This window comes from Phyllostomus hastatus, unplaced genomic scaffold (assembly GCF_019186645.2).
Source record: "Phyllostomus hastatus isolate PE091 unplaced genomic scaffold, TTU_PhHast_1.1 phas_contig_86, whole genome shotgun sequence".
Taxonomy (NCBI): Eukaryota; Metazoa; Chordata; class Mammalia; order Chiroptera; family Phyllostomidae; genus Phyllostomus; species Phyllostomus hastatus.
In genome coordinates this window covers 22,934,397-22,952,611 of record NW_025333977.1, presented here as the reverse complement: position 1 = coordinate 22,952,611, position 18,215 = coordinate 22,934,397, and the positions used below count along the sequence as shown (strand labels likewise).

General features: G+C 41.2%; 1 protein-coding gene across 2 annotated transcripts in view; it reads right to left on the bottom strand.

Moving 5' to 3' along the window:
* The window catches only part of FNDC3B (fibronectin type III domain containing 3B), a 316,784-nt gene that overhangs the window by 238,226 nt on the left and 60,343 nt on the right, over positions 1-18,215 (bottom strand). For both annotated transcript variants that reach the window (XM_045851135.1, XM_045851136.1), the window contains exon 2: positions 10,474-10,612. In XM_045851135.1, the coding sequence (XP_045707091.1) occupies positions 10,474-10,584 (111 nt within the window). In that variant the 5' untranslated portion in view covers positions 10,585-10,612. The remainder of the gene's footprint in view (positions 1-10,473; positions 10,613-18,215) is intronic.

The following is an 18,215-nucleotide window of genomic DNA, read 5'->3' as shown; positions in this document are numbered from 1 at the left end:
GGTGAATTTCACCATTTACTACTGTGCAAAACCCAGTTCCATGTCTCTCCAGACCGTTTACCTGAACAGGACAACAGAAAGATGCCTAACCCAAGCAAACCCACCATTCCTGAGAGGTAGGACAAAAGTGAATTCGAATCCCAGTGCTGTGCCTTGCCAGCTGCAAGTATTTAACCTTTCTGGCCTCTGGTTCTGTCTGTAAAAATGATCACTACTTTACAGGGTCATGATTACTGGGAGAAATGATGTGCATGCTTAGCACCATTCCCAGCACCTCGTATGCCCTCAAATAGTTCCTATTAGTTCCCTCCATCACGGAGACAACAAAGAAATTAAAATATCAAATAAAAGCCATTCTTTCCAGCAATTTAACTTATTGCCTACAAATAAACACTCAACTAAAAGTTGAAACTAAAAGCCTGCTGGTGGTCAGCAGCATGCTTACAACATAACATTTAAGTCTGATATAAATGCCAAAAATTTATTTAGACACTTGGGATTCTTTCAGTGTCAAAAAAATCTAACCTTCAATGTATCTTTTACATCGTGAAGGTGCTGAAATCTCTGCCAAGAGTCAACCTTATGGGCCCTTTTATTCTATACTCCCTGCTTGGTTTTCGGACAATTGTTGGAAGCTGAACTGCTGCCACCCGCCAAAGGAGGAGCACACACCTGGTGCGAGGCCAGTCTTCCAGTCCCCCCGCAGCCCTGTGGACAGGCAGCCAATGAAGTGGGAAAACTCTCAGTGCCTGACCCTGAGTGACCCACTTTAAGAGTTAGAAGACTCTCAGAAGGAAACTGGGTGTGAACACTCATTTATGAAAGGGTAATGTCCTCTATCACCCAACTCCACCCTCCACTGATTCCCTAAGTCTTTAAAATGGGTGTTATTCATAGACAGGGTCTGATTTCCCATTTCAACAGCAAGAAAAAAATGGTTGCAATTTCTGTCTAATTCACATTATATTCATCTTATATTGCTTTTATTTTCAGTCATAACTAAAGGCACCAAGTAAATTATAAATAGTCACTCTGTCAGAATTCTTCTTCTATGGACTTTTTGCAAAAGTGATGAAAAGATAGGTCCTACACAGATCCAGTCTCTCAATGCAAATAAAAATTAAACTGGTCAAATCAGAAAAAATGAATGAGCAACATAACTCTAGCAACTTTAGCTATCAAACAACTTTACTACCCAATGCATATGCTTCAGTGTATCATGGTTTCTCCCACGAACTAGAGTACAACTCAATATTCCAACATAAAGACCAAAGAAACTTTTTCTGAGGAAGTAATATGTTTCACTGATGAATTCTGGAACATTTTAACAACCTCTCCTAAAAATTAAAAGTCATGCAACATAATTGGATAACAGCAAAAGTCTGTTTCTTTCCAAATCTAATTTTTGACTCACAAAAACTGATTACCAATGTTTGAAAAATAGTAGGACTGGAACCCTAAGGACAGTCTGACTGATAAAAATACTCTAGTCAGCTTGCCCCCAAACCAGACCTCCAGCTCTCTGCTACTTCCACTTCACTGCCCAATTACTTGCCAAGCAAAAACCCTTGGCAAGTAATTTTCAAAATGTAGACTGTCCATTTTACCCAAGTGTGCACTACTATATTGCCAGGAGCAAAGAAGGGGCAGTAAAGAGTAAATTCAGAAGAGGCAGGGTCAAATTAATTATTCTCGTTAATGATTGTGCTAAACACACCTGCTGCCCATAAAACAGTTCCTGCTCAGCAATGATCTGTTCTGATGGCCACCTGCTCAGGAAAAAGGCCCCAGGGCTGGGAAGAGTACCAATGTAGGCATCGATACTGAAGTGGCACATGAATTCTATCTCTTCTGGAGGGACACCACAGCGCAGCTGCAATTTCTTTTAACAGTAGAGCTGTTAAAAATTACTAAGAGGCACTTAATTCTAGCTAATCTTGATTTAAGTGAGGAAACTAATGTAATCTGAAGGCAGCTAAACCCAAAATCACCTAGATACAATAATGTGGCGTTTCAACAACTGGCTCTTTTGGCAAGCTGTTTTATTTTTTGCAACTGCATCTGGAACTTAAAAGATTAATGTTACTAATTTTATGTAGTTTGTTCACTATTGCCATGTTTGGAGTGTAACATATATAATTTAGATATAGCCATATTTTTAAGTCAAACATCTGGATGAAAAACAGCAGAGTGTGTGTAGCCCTGGCTCTGCAGCTCAGCTGGTTAGAGCACTGTCCTAAGGTGCCAAGGTTGCGGGTTTGATCCCTGGTCATGGCACACACAAAAATCAACCAATGAATGCATACATAAGTGAAACAACAAAACCGATGTTTCTTCTCTCTCTCTCTCTTCCCTGCTCTCCCTCCTTTTCTCTAAAAATAATAAAAAAAAACTTTTTTTAAAAAGAGCAGAGTCTGCCTACATGAAAACAGTTATGTGCAAACATATGTCTTAACACATTCTGGATAGAGAATTGTCCCATCTTTTCTTCCTCTGTGTGTGTATGTATATTTTTATTGCACAATGAGATGCATCAATAGCTGTCACATTGCATCCAATGTGACAAATACACATTTTTCAAAAAAAAAATTTAAATCAGTGGTTGGAAATCTACCAAATTTAATTTTTTTATTCAGAGAGAAAGTTAATATAGAAATGATTTACATAAAAATGCCTCATCTAGGTAACACCACAAAAAGAGTACTCTTTAAAAATTCTATTCCAATAATAAGTACTTCGAAGCCTTGATTCTTGGAAACTGTGCAAGAGATTGTAAACATAAGGATTTGCATCTCTGCCCTTGCAATGATGGTACCTCGCATCTGTGTTTAATGTCCCCCAACCAGTCTGTAAACAGTAAAACCAAGGCGCCTGCTTGTTTCTTCTGCCCTTCCTCTGCTGTGGCGAGTGCTCAGTGCAGCACTGTTTAGGGGCTCATACAGTGCTCACTAGAAAGCAGAGGCCAAAAACAACAACGCAGGGGTCCTAACTTGGAAGGCATAACTGACATCCTCTACAAAACCATGTGAACCGAAGCCCACACTAGTTCAGTTTACAAGTCATAAAGAAAGAAGAAAACTAAGGCTTAAAAATCACTTCATCAGTGCGATACATGATGAGTGTGCCAGGAAAAAAAAAATTAAATGTTTTTGTTATATGTACAGCACAACATATGTGAGCACAGGATGCAATTTCAGAGGTAAAAAAAGTTCACAGTCTCCAGGTTCCGAACTCGGATGACCACAGAGCCCAGGCAAGCTGGGAAACGGAGTGAAGCTCAGAGTGGGGCCTGAGGGCGACATGCCCCAGTGAAGGCAGCGGCTGCTTTTTGCCAGTCATTTGTTATCGAGTGCAAAGACAAGCCCAGTGTCATCAGATCTTCTGGGTCTTCCAGATAAACAGAAAGATCCAGAATTATAAGTAAATCTCCCAACTTTAAATTTTTGGCACCTAATTTTTCTGTTACGTATAAAGGTTAAAAAAAATGCTTGCATGACAAATGCAACACGCAGACAACTTTCAAGCCCCAGTCCAGATGAATTAAATTCATTTCATTTTTCCTTCATCTCTTCTGAAGGATTTATTGAACGCTACCTCAGACGCCAGGCAAAGTGTGAACAAGAGGCACAGTCCCTGTTCTCCTGAGTTTACAGTGCAGCCAGCCAAACAGTGCACCAAGTTGAAAACAATCATAATGTTAAAACCGCAGCAGAGTTTTAAATTGCCATTATTTTGCAGTGCAACCTTGCCACGCCAGTCTTTTTCCTTAATCCTCTCCTTTTTGAAGGCAGCTCAATTTCTACCATTTGAAGGATACTGACTACATCTTGTATCTTATTATTATTGCCTCTGGCTAATTAAATTCTGAAGTGTCTCTCAACCCAGACAGCTCAGAGCTGTCATAATTATATGTCATATGTCATAATTATCATGGGTGCTACATATAACAACACCCTCTGATGATACAGCATCAACATTTTCCTTCTTGAGACTGAGATTATGCATAGGCTATGCCTTTTCGGAAGGCTTTGTAGTGAGAATTGGCAAACCTAAGGCAGGGAGAACTGTAAAATGAGACTGCAGACCTAGATAAACTCACACCCTTTTACAGTGGAAAGAAGCAGGAGTGCTGCCCGGGCCACTGGAAAGTAACTCCGGTTGACGGATGCTCCCTATCTGTACCTCTGCAGACTCAGACATTCTGAGGAACAGACAGCAGGGGGACAAGAGTGGACCCCAACTGGATGCCTCAGAGAGCAGGCAGATTCACTAACAAGAACACTGAATAGAAAAGAGAGTGTAGAATGTGTAGACAGTTTGTTGGGGGTGCCACTACTTAGATCTCCACTTGAAATATGCTATCCCTACACAGTGTTCTCACTTCATAAAACAGAAACTGATTACATTATACATGAAGCTTGAATAACAGTCCTAACTTCACTTCAACTGAGACCTCTGTTGAGGCTTAGCCTCCCCACAGACATTTTTCCCAGCCTGCTCTGGTCTCCTGCTCAGCCATCCTATGCCCTACTCCATCCTGCCTCTGTGCTCTCAGGACCGGGTTGTATCTCCCAATCTAACAATCTAAGCACCAGATATGAGTAACTACAGCCCCTTGGGGGGGGGGGGTGCGTTAAACTACATTTTGCTCCCCAATAGATTGCGCATTCCTTTATGGCAAGAACAGTGTCTTATTCATCTTCATGTCACCAGCACCTAATACAATGCTGGTATAGAAGACATTTGATAAATGCTTATTAAAATGAACAAATCTATTTTTTAGTCACTCCTTAATTCAGTCACAAATCCTACTTTCTCACTCCTCCTTTCTACTCTAAATCTGAAAAAAAACAAAAGAGAGAGAGAGAGACTGACAATATCTTGATACCAGGTCTTTGTAAGTTTGAGTGGTAGAACACAAAGGCAGTTTGCAATAATAGTTTTCTTTAAACTATTTGCACAAGTAATACATTTTTCACACATCTTGATGTTGAAGACTCTAACACAAGACTGAGCTTCCCATACTCGGTTTCCCAAACCCAACATGTGACCAGCCTAATTCCTTCTACTTTCAAGCCATGCCCCAGCTTCTAAATAGGATTCTATCATTAGAGGAGCTGCTATATGTTATTCAGCAGCAATAGGCTTCAGCCTCTACTTTAACTGCCAGCACCATTCTCATTTGAATATCCCTCTTGTCCCTGGGCAAACTTCCCAAGAACTGTTTATTCATTTTCCTACACCACACTGAGAGCTAAAACTCATTCTGGGTCCTCCTAAAACAGTGGCTATCAGGATGTTTAAAGAGTAAACCAGTGTGGTGAGAGGATCTGAACTACTGAATGCAAGAAGGAAGCTGTCAGGGGAAAAGTTATTAAGAAGATATCAACCAGAACAGAAAAGGTCACTGGATTAGCAGGAGCAGCACAGTTGATGTTAAAGACACGCCGATGACGAGCACCATCTGAACGTGGAAAGTTTTAATATGTTTAATGTGCTGCCTGGAAATGAGTGCTCCAAAGAATGCTCCAGGAAAACTATGGCTGTGTATTCTGTCTAGGGGAAACAAAGACTTTTAAAAAGAAGAAACAAAAGGTGGGGAACCTCACTCTCAGTAAAACGGAATGCTAAGTGCCGGTCAGCAGGAACAGGCCAAGGCAAGGGAACTGGATGCAGCTGAGACAAACGTAATGTCCTGTCTCAGAGGGCAAGCTTGTTCGCATGCTATCCTGAGATGGCAGGAGGGATACACTTTCTGTTTACAGTTAAGGAGATCTACTTCCTGAAGAAGAAGCACAAAGGAACACTCATTAGCAATTAATATTCTGCAAGCTTAAAAGAAAAAAGAGACATAAATATGACAAACAAAATGTGGCTGGGCGCCCTCTAAGCTGTGCTATATGCTAGTTAGGACAGAGGCGTCTGACCCCAACTCACCCCACAGACCCCCAATGAATACAGACATGGGAAGAGTCACTAAGAACGTGAGAATGTAGAGTGGTACACCACCCTCATGGAGGATATGAGTGTCACAGATTAAATTAGCAAATCAGGAAACTCTATGTTAGCACTTCTGTTCTGAACCTAATGACTTCCTTACACAACTGGTGGGTGCTAGAATTCTTCTTGAGATTATAAAAAAAAAAAAACAACAGAAAAAGTAGGAAACTGGATTGATGCTTACCTTTTCATGCTCAAAATAGCTGCTGCACTTTTAAATCTTTAAGGTGTACTAGAAGTCCCTAACAAAGGCAGTTTCATTAATATACCACTAGGCTCTGAAAATAGCAACACAAGCTCCAACATTCTGATTACTGAAGGGCATGCACTATAATTTATTTTGCCACACACAAAAACTCAAGTCAAAACCTGATTTTTATAACTCAAGAATAATATACAGTTACCATATTAAGAGAAGCAAACTTTATTTAGCTATGTTATCTATTCAAAGTAGAAGAAATTATAACAAGAAGCAGAGGTGTTTTATTTAGAAAACAGTTCAAAGTAAAGTTGTTCCATCTTACTCCTAGGTATATATCCAAGAGAAATGAAAACATGCCCACAGTGCAAACGGCCAAAGAGTGAAAACAGCCTAAATGCCCACCGACTGATAAATGGATACACAATGTGCAGCATATTCATCCAATGGAATGTTATTGGGCAATAAAAAATGTACAAAGTACTGATACATGCTACCATTTCATTTCACAATTTCATTTATATAAAATGCCCAGAGTGGGCAAATTATCTACAGAGACAGAAAGCATTAGTGGCTACCTGAGAATTGGCAGGAGATATGACTGCTACAGGGTTTTGGGATTTTTTTTCAGGTTGAATAAATGTTCTAAAATCAATTGTAGTCATGGTTGCACAATTCTGTGAATACAGTAAATTCCACTGAATTGTACACTTTTTGTAAGTGAATTGCATGACGTGGATATATCTCAATAAAACTGTTGAATAAGTAAAGCTGCTAAGTTGCTTCTGTCCATATTGTATTTGTTGCTGTTGTTCTTGCTCATTATTATTTAGTTGATAATATATTATGTTTAAATCTTCATTCATAATAAGGATGGCTTTTTATTTTAAGCAAAGAAGCATCCTTTCCCTGCTACCTCTATAAAATGACAGACCAAGGATTCAAACTTAACATGGCTTCAGATAATGAAAATTAACAGTTTCTTACTTAAAGAGCCAGAACAGAGCAGAGAAGCCTGCCAAGAACCCATACGTATTGAATTCACACCAACAGGGCAGAAATCAGGAGAGTGGCTGTGGGGACTGAAGAGCTTTCTCATAACTGTGGTGGTTCTCTTGCATACATAGACATGTTTAGACTGTTCTCTACAGAGCTGCAAAGCATTAAGAAAGCTGTAAACACATACAAGGTAAGCTTCACCATACCGACTACTAACAGAAATGCAGAGGAAGAGCCCCGTAACCAGCGGGCAGCTCTTTACAACAGTATACTTAAGAAGCAGCTCAAGTGCTACCTCCCTTGAAATGCCACTGCCAAGGGTCTGTCGAACAGTGCCTGCTACGTCCATCACTGATCATAACACTGTGCCTCCAAAAGGTCCTGATTAACACAAACAAGTACTGCTGCAGAGGAACAGCACAGTAAAAGCCTCCGCGAACATCAGTACAGGTAATTCTCTCTGGAGTGTCCTCTATGTCCTGATCCTTTAAAAAGAAGCCCTGAGCACAATACCACACTGTCTCTGAAGAGCAGGCAGCAAATGCCAACAGGTGCCCCAGGCCAGCACTTAAAACTCCTGCAGTCCCAGGCTCTTGGATCCATGGGTCCCCACATTTGGTCCTTGCCCTTTTTCTGGTGACCCCTACCACTCTCCTCTTTCCTTATCTCCTGTCTGGCATTTCTCCATCATTGATTTTGCTTGCTCCTTGGGTTAGTTTTCCCCTTGTGCCTCCGCCCCGGTTCCACACACAGGCCTGGAGGACTCTGTCACACTTAACCAGGCCAAGGGTCAATGTTAGAACCCAAAGCAGAGAGCAGAGGCCTGAGGGAATCAGAGAGATACAGGATGGGGCCCCTGGGGGCAAAAAGAGGAAGGAAATGGTCAGGCACAGAGCCCCCACCTAGGCTGAGCCACAGGGACAACAGAGGCCACAACCAGGCATGACAAACCTTGGGGTGGTCCTGCTGGGAGGGATGTTCCAAACACACTCTGCCCACCTAACGATCATAACCCATTACGGGCAATTTAGGGTTAATGCTCATCAATAGCTTGGTCCGCATAACCTATAAATGTTAATGCTTCTAGCACATATTTACTAATCAGAAAGACTGAAACATTTCCTTCTGATAGGATTTTTTAGAGTAAGTGTACCCCAGTTTGAGAAAGTTTAATATTTTATTATTTATAAAACAGAGAGATTTCCCCTTGTCATTACAGAAAAAGTCTCGGATGAATTAAAAATGTGATTTTATAAACCAAAATGAGTAAGCAGCTTCTAATTAGACTTGAAGTAAATGCACGGCCTGCTGAGGAAGTCCAGTCTCTCGTCATTTCTAGGTACAAAGGGTTTACTTCCAAAGAGGAAACTGAATGATTCTATAACTAAGGGCTTTATCTGCTGGTTCATGATCTATAAAAGGCTCTTCTGTGCAAACTGTATTACAGAAATGAGGAAGAAACCAAAACACTAAAAGGACACACGATAACATGGACAGGGGCCCCAGGCCTCTGAGTACAGATGCGCACAGGAACCAGGTGAGGACACTTAGGAGACAGAGGGTGCTTTCCAAGTCTTTTGTTATCCTTCTGATTAGTTAAAAGAAGGGAGAGCAAACACGGCATGCCGAGACCACTCACGGTACTTTGAGACCTTCTCATGAGCGGCTGGAGCACAGTAGTGGAAGAGCGATGAAGGGAAAGACAAGGACTATAGACGTACGGCTAACAGGCCACGGCACCACACTCGGATTTTACTCCACGGGTAACAGGATAGCTTTAAGTGCGGCAGTGACGTGACACAATGCATGTTCTTAGAAGAAGACTCAAAAGACTGTGTGGCAAATGCTTTCTGATGGCACAAAAGTGAAATAAAAGAAGAGAGACCAGTGAGGACTGTCCTATCCTGGTGAAAGATGTGGCCTGGAGCCTAGTAGTGGTAGTGGACACAGCAAAGTATGCTTTCAGAAAAAGGCCCTGAGATAAAGCCAGCAGACTGGCAGAGAAAGGTGGGAGGACACAAGCGAGGACTCTGGAGCTGAAAAGCAATGGAGATGAGAAGCAGAGGCTCTATTTAGAGAAGTTCTGTTGTCGGGAGGAGAGCTATAAGGTGGTAACTGGACGGGAGTGTGGAATCAAGGGAGGGAGTTTTGTTTTGTGGGTGGAGAGAGGTGTAGTTGTTTATGTACTTATGATAAAAGACACTATATGTGTTGGTGAAAATGATCCAGCAGAAAGACAGAAAGACTAAGGAGTCAGAAAGGCAGGTATCTGCACCGCTGGTAAGAAGGGAATGAAAAGTATTCAGCTGACAGATGGTCACTGAGCACCTATTCAGTGTTCCTTATTCTTAAGGGGTTCACAGTCTACTGCAGCAGGAAAGAAGAATAAAACATTTTTTAAGCAGCAAAATAAGATCCAATAGAGATATACACGAGTATTAATATGCTGTGATAAACAGTGTTCTTGTACTACGATAGGCTGGGCGGAGATGTACTGATGTCAAAAATGGCTGATTAACTTATTTCATTTATTAATATTTTTGGGGTATACATTTGTAAGCAATTGTTTCCAAGTCTACTTTCCTAAGATAAAGACGTTTACTTTTATGCTTCTGAAGAACTTTGCAAAGACAAAATGATGTTTAATTAGTATAAGACTAAGCAGACCCAGTTTTTGTTAATAAAAGAGTTAATGTTATCAGAATAGTCCAGTCTCTAATAATTTTTATAAGTTGTACTTACAGTTTAATTTTTTCCCCAAATGCTACATGGATGAGTTCAGAAATAACTTGTCTATTCTGTAATGTTTAGTAACAGTGAGCCCCACATTTGGAAGGACAGCTCTAGGAGACAGGCTGAGTTTGCAGGGATCTGTGCATCTGGTCAAGGTCAGTCACACCCTGTGTGAGGTCAAAAGCTGACCTGCCTGCTGAATGTCCTGCTCCAGCCAACAAGGTAAGCCAGTCAAGCACAATATATGGCATGAGCAACATTCTATTCCAAAGACTGGTACATATTTTCAAAATGATTCATTTCAAAAAGCAGACATTTTTTTGATGCTTCAAGAATACTAACTGGATGAGGTAAGATTTGCTGTTCTCAAAAACCATAATTTATCATATTTTAAAAAATTATACAGTTCTTCTACAACAAAAACACTTAGCTCTAAAACTGCCAATGTTCGAAATCACAGATCTTTCGGTCTCAACACAATTATTGGGTTAGTGTTTTCCCCTCAGATAATTTGACTTCAATTTCCCTCTTACTATACCCACCTGCTGAGCTGCATCTCCATTCACCAAGTGTGGCATCATGGGTACCTCTCCGTTCAGCAATGGTGGCAGTTCCAGAGGGATTTGGTCGGTCATCATCATTGTGACGTACATTCATGGAGAACTTCACTCAATCGGCTCCCTGCAAAAGAACCACCATTTTTAATAAGCACTCAGGACCACACAAAGTCTCCTATAAAGACAATTTAAGTACTCTGTCTTGAGGTCAGCTGAAACTCAGATTATTTATCATACAGTACTGTATTCTTGTGTTAAAGTACATGGCAGAGCCTGAACTAGGAGACCATAGGCGAGTCTCCAAGCAGCCATGTGAATGCAACCTCCCATGCCTCAACTTTGTCATTTATTTGTAAATTTTAAAAAATGTGAGGACTAGTAACTACTTGACCCCAGGGAGCTTTCTCAACATAGAATGAGATAATGTTTTGAGAAGGCAAAGTGTCAAACAAAAACTGGCGATATCTTATATGTAAGGTAACCACAGAAAATAAGGTCAACTGACCTATGTGACAGATTTTTCCTTTTATTCAGATCAAAATACTATATATAAACAGTCACTCCAGGCAAAAAACAAACAAAAAAAACACCCACACACAAAGATTGACTACCTATACTGCAATTTCTGAACTTGTCATTATTTTGGCAATCACTCGTCTAATCCTCTCTCTCCTATCATTTCCTTGAATTGAAATTAACCTGCTATGTATTTACATCTTTACCACTTGTATACATCTTGAAACTTCCTATATCTCAGAGTACCCCATGGCACCTTCTGCAGAACTGAGCCCAAAGACATCCCACTGCTTCAACAGAATAAATGACTTTCATACAAGTGGTCAAAACAACACAAATCTCACTTTCACTCCATAATCATACTTGGAAGTATGGAACCCACTGTCACAGAGTTCAGTTAGGTTTTTTAATCATTCATAATAAAGTCCCATAAAATTTCAAATTTACAGTCAGTTAACCTTTAATATGTAATATCCAAATCAGGCAACACAATGGAGCAAATCCTTTAATGACTATCTCAGATTGGCCTTAGGTGTGATAGAAATAAAGTATTTCTCCTCATTTTTAACCACCTCCATTCTGAACATTAAATATACTGCACTCCCAGTGCCGCTGAAAAGAAACTCCTTCCCTGAAAATATCAAATGATACATAAAAGCCGCCCAAGATTGTAAACTTTTTTATTTTAAATAGGTAAAAATTTACACTATTCATTATAACCCCATTTAGAGAAACTAATCATTTTAAGTGCCAAAGAGTGAAGTCCTGTCCCAACTAGGAAAGCACATTCTATAATAACAGGTCTTATAATTCAGTGTTAATAGTACTATCATGCTGTTTTATGAGGCAATTACTCAGTTCCTAAGCAAATAAAATCACAAAACCCAAAGCCCTATGGTCTATCCTGATGTAGGAAACAGATCCTTCCACAATAAAATTCACTAAGATAATTCCATTGACACCATCATGACATCACTGTTTGATTCTGAGTAGGTCAAATGATGGAGTACTGATGCCCATTTCAATTTTATTTCTAACACACTTTACTATACTAGTGCATGGGGAAAGATTGGCTCCTTTTCCTCAGATTGGTGATACTACACAGGCCTATCTCTTAAGTCTAATGTTTTGTTTAATGTTTCTTCAAACCTGCAGGCTAGCAACACAGGGCAGTAATTTCCACTGGTGGTCTGAGTATAAAGCATGCAGGACCAATGAAGTACCCCGCGCTCACTTCAACCTTCTCCACACTCCTCCCCCAGGAAGAGTCCCAAGACACTTGACAGTGGGATTATGGGCCGATTACAGCTCCGTCTTCTTTCCTTTGCCAAGGCAGGGGGTACCAAAGCCCCCATGCGCTTGGCATAGGCTGGTCTTCTCACAAAGACCCATGAGGGGGGAACCTGCTCTCTCTTTTTTCACCCAATAAAGCAGCAAGAGTAACCAGACTCAGGTCCTGCCCCTGGGTCCTTCCAGACTCTAAGTCCTTCCATTAGGGCAGGGGAGAGGAAATATGATACAAGTTTAGGGGCTGGATAGGTAGGGTAGGATGGAGGTGCTTTGTCAGAACCTGCTTTGTGATGAAACTGTTTATGTTCCAAATGGTCTGATCCAGCTAACTGAAGTTTTTAATATAGAGGATTGAGATTCAAATTAAATTAACAATGTTATTTTGTTCCCAGTTCCCAATGTTTCTTGGGGAAGGATCACAGGTACTGGGTAGGAAGAGATCATTTTGATCTGATGTAAAATCCAGGCATTCCTGGTCCCCTGTCCCTCATATCAAAGAATGTCTCAACACCAACATGACATCTAACACTGACAATTTCAATTTAAGAAAACTTTTGGTTGGCATCCTGTTGAAAAGTAGGACTTGCTATTAACAAATGTAGCAATCTAGCACCCCCAAGTAGCACTCTTAAGCACAGGTGCCAAGACCAAGTTGGGAAGTTAAAACTCCAGGTTCTGCACGAGTCGGATGGGGTACAGGCCAATAGGCCCAAGTATGTCTCATAGAGGATGGGACAGTATGGGGACCCACACAAAGATGGAAAACAAACAAACAAACAAACAAACAAAGAAAACAAGTCCACTGGTACAAAGAGATCATTGTATTTGCTTTTGAAAAGTATACAGGCGGGGACTTCCGGCAAGATGGAGGAATAGGTGGACACACCATACCTCTTCGCACAACCAAGATTAGAACAACAATAATTTACAGACAGAATATCACTCAGAACTGACAGAGGATTTATCTGAATGGAAGTCAGACAGCCAAGAAGTTGAAGTAGACCCGGACATCCAGACTGGTAGGAGACGACAAGCCGGGCGGGCGCGGGGCTGGCGCGGTCGGCAGTGCGCAGAGATCGGGGAAAATTTGGCGCGAAATCGGCGCGACAGCCATCCAGGGCGCAAGAACGCAGCGGTGATCCCTGAGTACGCAAGTTGCGGCTGGCGGACCCAGTGAGGCAGAGATTGTGGACCAGGGCAGAGCTCCCAGCCCAGGATCCCAAAGAAGGGTCTGAGCCCAGGAGAACGGAACTACCGCCATTGTTCCCTCCCGCTCCCGCCCCCGCCCCCGCCCCCGCCCCCACATATAACGTCACAATCTAGCGACCAGGGTGCCCAGCCCCGGTGCACACCTAAGGCTCCACCCCTCACTGTAACAAGAGCGACCAGACCAGACCGGAAAAAAAAAGGAGAGACAGGGAAAGACATAAGACATGTTTCCAACAGAACAGATCAGTCCCCCAGGACTCATCCTTTTGAGTGACCAAGAAATAGCCAATCTATCAGATGCACAGTTCAAAACACTGGTGATCAGAAAGCTCACGGAATTGGTTGATTTTGGGCGCAATTTAGATGAAAGGATGCAGGTTACCATCAAAGAGATGAAAGATACGCGGAGGAGAGCCAATAGTGAAAGGAAGGAATCTGAGTCTCAAAACAATACAGTGGACCAGAAGGAAGATAGAATCAAACAAGCAGGAAAGCATGATGAAATAAGAATTCAAAAAATTGAGGAAAAAGCTTAAGAGCATCCAGGACACCTTTAAACGTTCCAACATCCGAATTATAGGGGGTACCAGAATGGGAAGGAAAAAAGCAACAGATTGAGCACGTATTTGAACAAATAATAAAGGAGAACTTCCCCAGTCTGGCAAAGGGAACAGTCTTCCAAGAAATCCAAGAAGCTCAGAGAGCCCCAAAGAAGTTGGACCCAAGAAGAAACACACCAAGGCACATCATAATTATATTAGCCAAGGTAAAAATGAAGGAGAGAATCCTAGAAGCAGCAAGAGATAAGGGGACAGTCACCTACAAAGGAGTTCCCATCAGATGATCAGGAGTTCCCTGTCAGCTGATTTCTCCAAAGAGACCTTACAGGCAAGAAGGGGCTGGAAAGAAATATTCCAAGTCATGAAAGACAAGGACCTACATCTCAGATTGCTCTATCCAGCAAAGCTCTCATTTAGAATGGAAGGGAAGATAAAGTGCTTTTCAGATAAGGTCAAGTTAAAGGAGTTCATCATCACCAAGCCCTTATTTTATGAAATGCTAAAGGGACTTATCTAAGAAAAGAAGATAAAGAAAAGACATGTATAGTAAAAGGACAGCAAACTCACAATTATTAACAACCACACCTAAAGCAAAACCAAAAGAAACTAAGTAAACAACTAGAACAGGAACAGAACCACAGAAATGGAGGGCACATGGAGGGCTAGCAGCAGGGGGGGTGGGAGGAGGAGAGGGGGGAAAAGGTATAGAGAATAAGTAGCACAGAATGTAGGTTGAAAATAGATAGGGGGAGGGCAAGAATAGTACAGGAAATGTAGAAGCTAAAGAACTCATAAGTATGACACATGGACATGAACTAAAGGGGGGAACGTGGGTGGGAGAGGGGGGTACAGGGTGGAGGGGAGAGAAGGGGGAAAATGGGACAACTGTAATAGCATAATCAATAAAATACATTAAAAAAAACAAAAACAAAAAAAAGAAAAGTATACAGGCAACTTTGAGTAATGCAGCTGTGCCATAAAGAAAAAGCTGCCTACATGTCTTTTTTTGGGGGGGCAGGGGGGCATTATGAGATGATCTACCTCACAGATTGCAGAGATTATTGCAGATTATTGGACCAGGGAGGGAAAGACAGGAGGAACTGTACACTTTTTAAAAAGCCAACTATATGCACAATCATTCCTCAGACAGCTCACAGTGGGAACTTACAAAGGTCATACACTTCTAATGACTCAACTCAACCCCCCAACCACCACACCTTTAATCACGGGGGAAAATGGAAGAATGAATACAGTGAATATAAACCACTATTATCCCTACCACGAGTCTCACTTCATATAACCAGATTTGCCCTCCTCCTCCCCTAGACCACTAGCTTGTTAAACTCCAAGGCCTGTTTTCTAAGCCCTAAGAGTTCCACCAAAGGTAAACCAAACTTTATCCTGACTAGAATACAAGTAAAAGATTCATTTGTTTATAGATGGGGTGGTTTACACAGCCAGAATGTTTAAATACCAATTTTACACTCCATGCACATATACAGGATACTTTCATTTGCCTGGAATGCAAGAGACATATAGAAAAAGCAATAAATTATCTCTAGGCAAGATAATGCCCAGCTATTAACAAGACACTACCTGCCAACCTGTCTTTAAATTACCATGGAAAAGAAACAATTTAGTGCTGCTGGACTATAGAAAAGACAAGGGGGAAGTCAGGAAGAATTATAGAAGAAAGAAAACCAAGGACACAAAACATAAAACTTACAATACATAGCAGCATCCTTTTGGTTATTCTCTAATGATAAAGGGGGAGAGGGTGACAGGGCACAGGTTGTAAATCATTCTCCAAATATAGAAAGTCAAATACTCAAGTTGTAAACTGGGAAAACCACTTGTCCCTCACTCTGAAAGCAAAAGAAGGTTAGGTTGGCCCAGGAGACTTGAGAAGGCTTACCATGCATTAATCATTCAGTGGTGATGGCTCCCCCCAAAAGTGAGTCTCCTCTGTTTTGACATATAACCTAGACAGAAACTACAGGGGTCCTCAACTTCAACAGCTCTGCCTCAACCCCCTTGCTTTGAGGCAACCTAGAGGACGTTACATAGTTTAAAAAGCTGACAGAACTTCCGAAATGAAATTTAAAGGTAAAGCAATGTATGTGGTAGGTATACTATCCAAATACTTATCTCTAAGGACCAAACTTACTTTATCCGTAATGACTGTAAAAATAATTACACATTCCTTACTTATTTTTTTCTTAGGGATATAGAGTCTTTGCTTATAACAATACTGTATTCAGCCCTAAGATGGGGCACGAGGAAGTTACTGAAGAAGCATTTTGACCTTACATATCCAGAGAAATTCACCCCTAATTTGAGTTATGTTTAATTGGTATTTTTTTCTCTCTTTCCGATTAAGCAGTCCCACAAACTGCACCCCTTCAAATCTGAGGACCATGTCCTAAATTTGCTGTCTTACATCTTCACTGTACAGACTGTTAGTTCCGTGCACACAGAGAGAGGACTGATCTGTTGTGGGGTCTCAGAAGGTCCCCCCTGTGGCTCGCAAGATCATCCTGGACCACTTGCTGATTATCAGCTCTGAGGGAAAATGAATGGAGATGTGCAATTTCTCAATAACTGAGCTGTAACTGTTTTTTGTTTCAGACAGCTAGTCTCGTGAGAAACAACCCTGACAAAACACTCATTTTCCTGGTCTGAGAGCCTTCTCCCCTGGACGGATGTGAATCTGAGCTGGCCAGACCTACTCAATAACACGTGCGTATTAGTCTACACTGCACCACATCCACACTGACCCCTCACAGACGGCAGAGTTCTTAATATGAATGAATCCATTTTTCAAAGCACTGTACTTTACAAATAGAGAACAAATGTGCTATGAAACTAATCAGAACAAACAAATATAAAACAGATTGTCTCTTACTTTTTCTATTCCTCTGAATTTTTTCTTTTATCACACAAAGCTCCAAGATTTCACCCCTATTCTTCAGTTTGTTCTTACGCAGACTTCCATTTCAAAGAACCTGGTAACAATCACAGGCCCTTACAACCTCTCCTTCTAACCACACATCCTAACACTAAAACCACAACTGCTTTGTGCGCCCAGCCAGTTTTGTTCTTTTTGTTGTTACTGTTGTTCTTTTGATTGACAGGGAGAGGATGCCACATGAGCACTGTGGTTAATGTCCCTCCCCTAAGAAGAGAGCAAGTCATTTGTTACCTTCATTACCTGCAAGCGAGACCTAGCATTACTAAATGAACGGCTGCACTAATGGCAGGTGGGGGCTGGGCACCCTGAAACACAAAATGAACAGATCCTCACTGTTAGCAAGACATTTAATTCCATCCAAATATGCCCCCAAAGCTTTTAAAGAACACCTCACTTTAAAAGAATATTACAAAGGGTCTTCAGTTTTTACATTACCCTAGGCAAGCAGCTTATTACTTTTTCCTCTTATTTTCCTTCCCCCACTCCAAGTCTGAAAAGGGTTTCCACCGTGTTTTGGCCCCAGCCTACACTAAGAAACATACTGGCCAAGTTCATGAAAAACTTGATTCTCGGGAAAGAACCACAGATCCATTTCCAAAGGCCAGAAAAGCAGTTAAATACCAGGAAGAATTTCTAACTTGAAAAAACCAAAGGCCTAATCACTGCAGGGAGGGTTTTAAGTCTATGAACCTGGCGTTCAAATTAGTAACAAGATGTCCCAGTCCTTACTCCATGGGCCAATGAGCCAAATTTCCTTACATTAATTTAAGATGTGAGTTAGAAGTACAGCACACAAATTAGTTGGAGATGACAGCAGAAAAACAAACGTGACAACACCAAAAGGAGCAAAGTCCACGTATCAGAACCAGGTGGCCTGGCTGACAGTGCCCCGAGTTCAGGCTCAGTCAGCGCTGAGGCTCCCAACCTCAATGCACATACACCCTAATGTGGCTTCTACTGCCTTCCAGACTATCCCAGGGAAGTGTTTAAAAAGTAGATGCAGTAAGGGAACTAAAAAGAAAAATGCACATGATCAATTTTAACTCTTTGCTTCCATTCTGTAATTCAAATTGCATTTGCAGAAACCAAAGGGGTTCCTTGGTAAATGGCAAATGGATAAAAACTCATCAACTATAGAGACCTAAAAGCAATGAACTAAATTTAAAAATCTGATAAATATT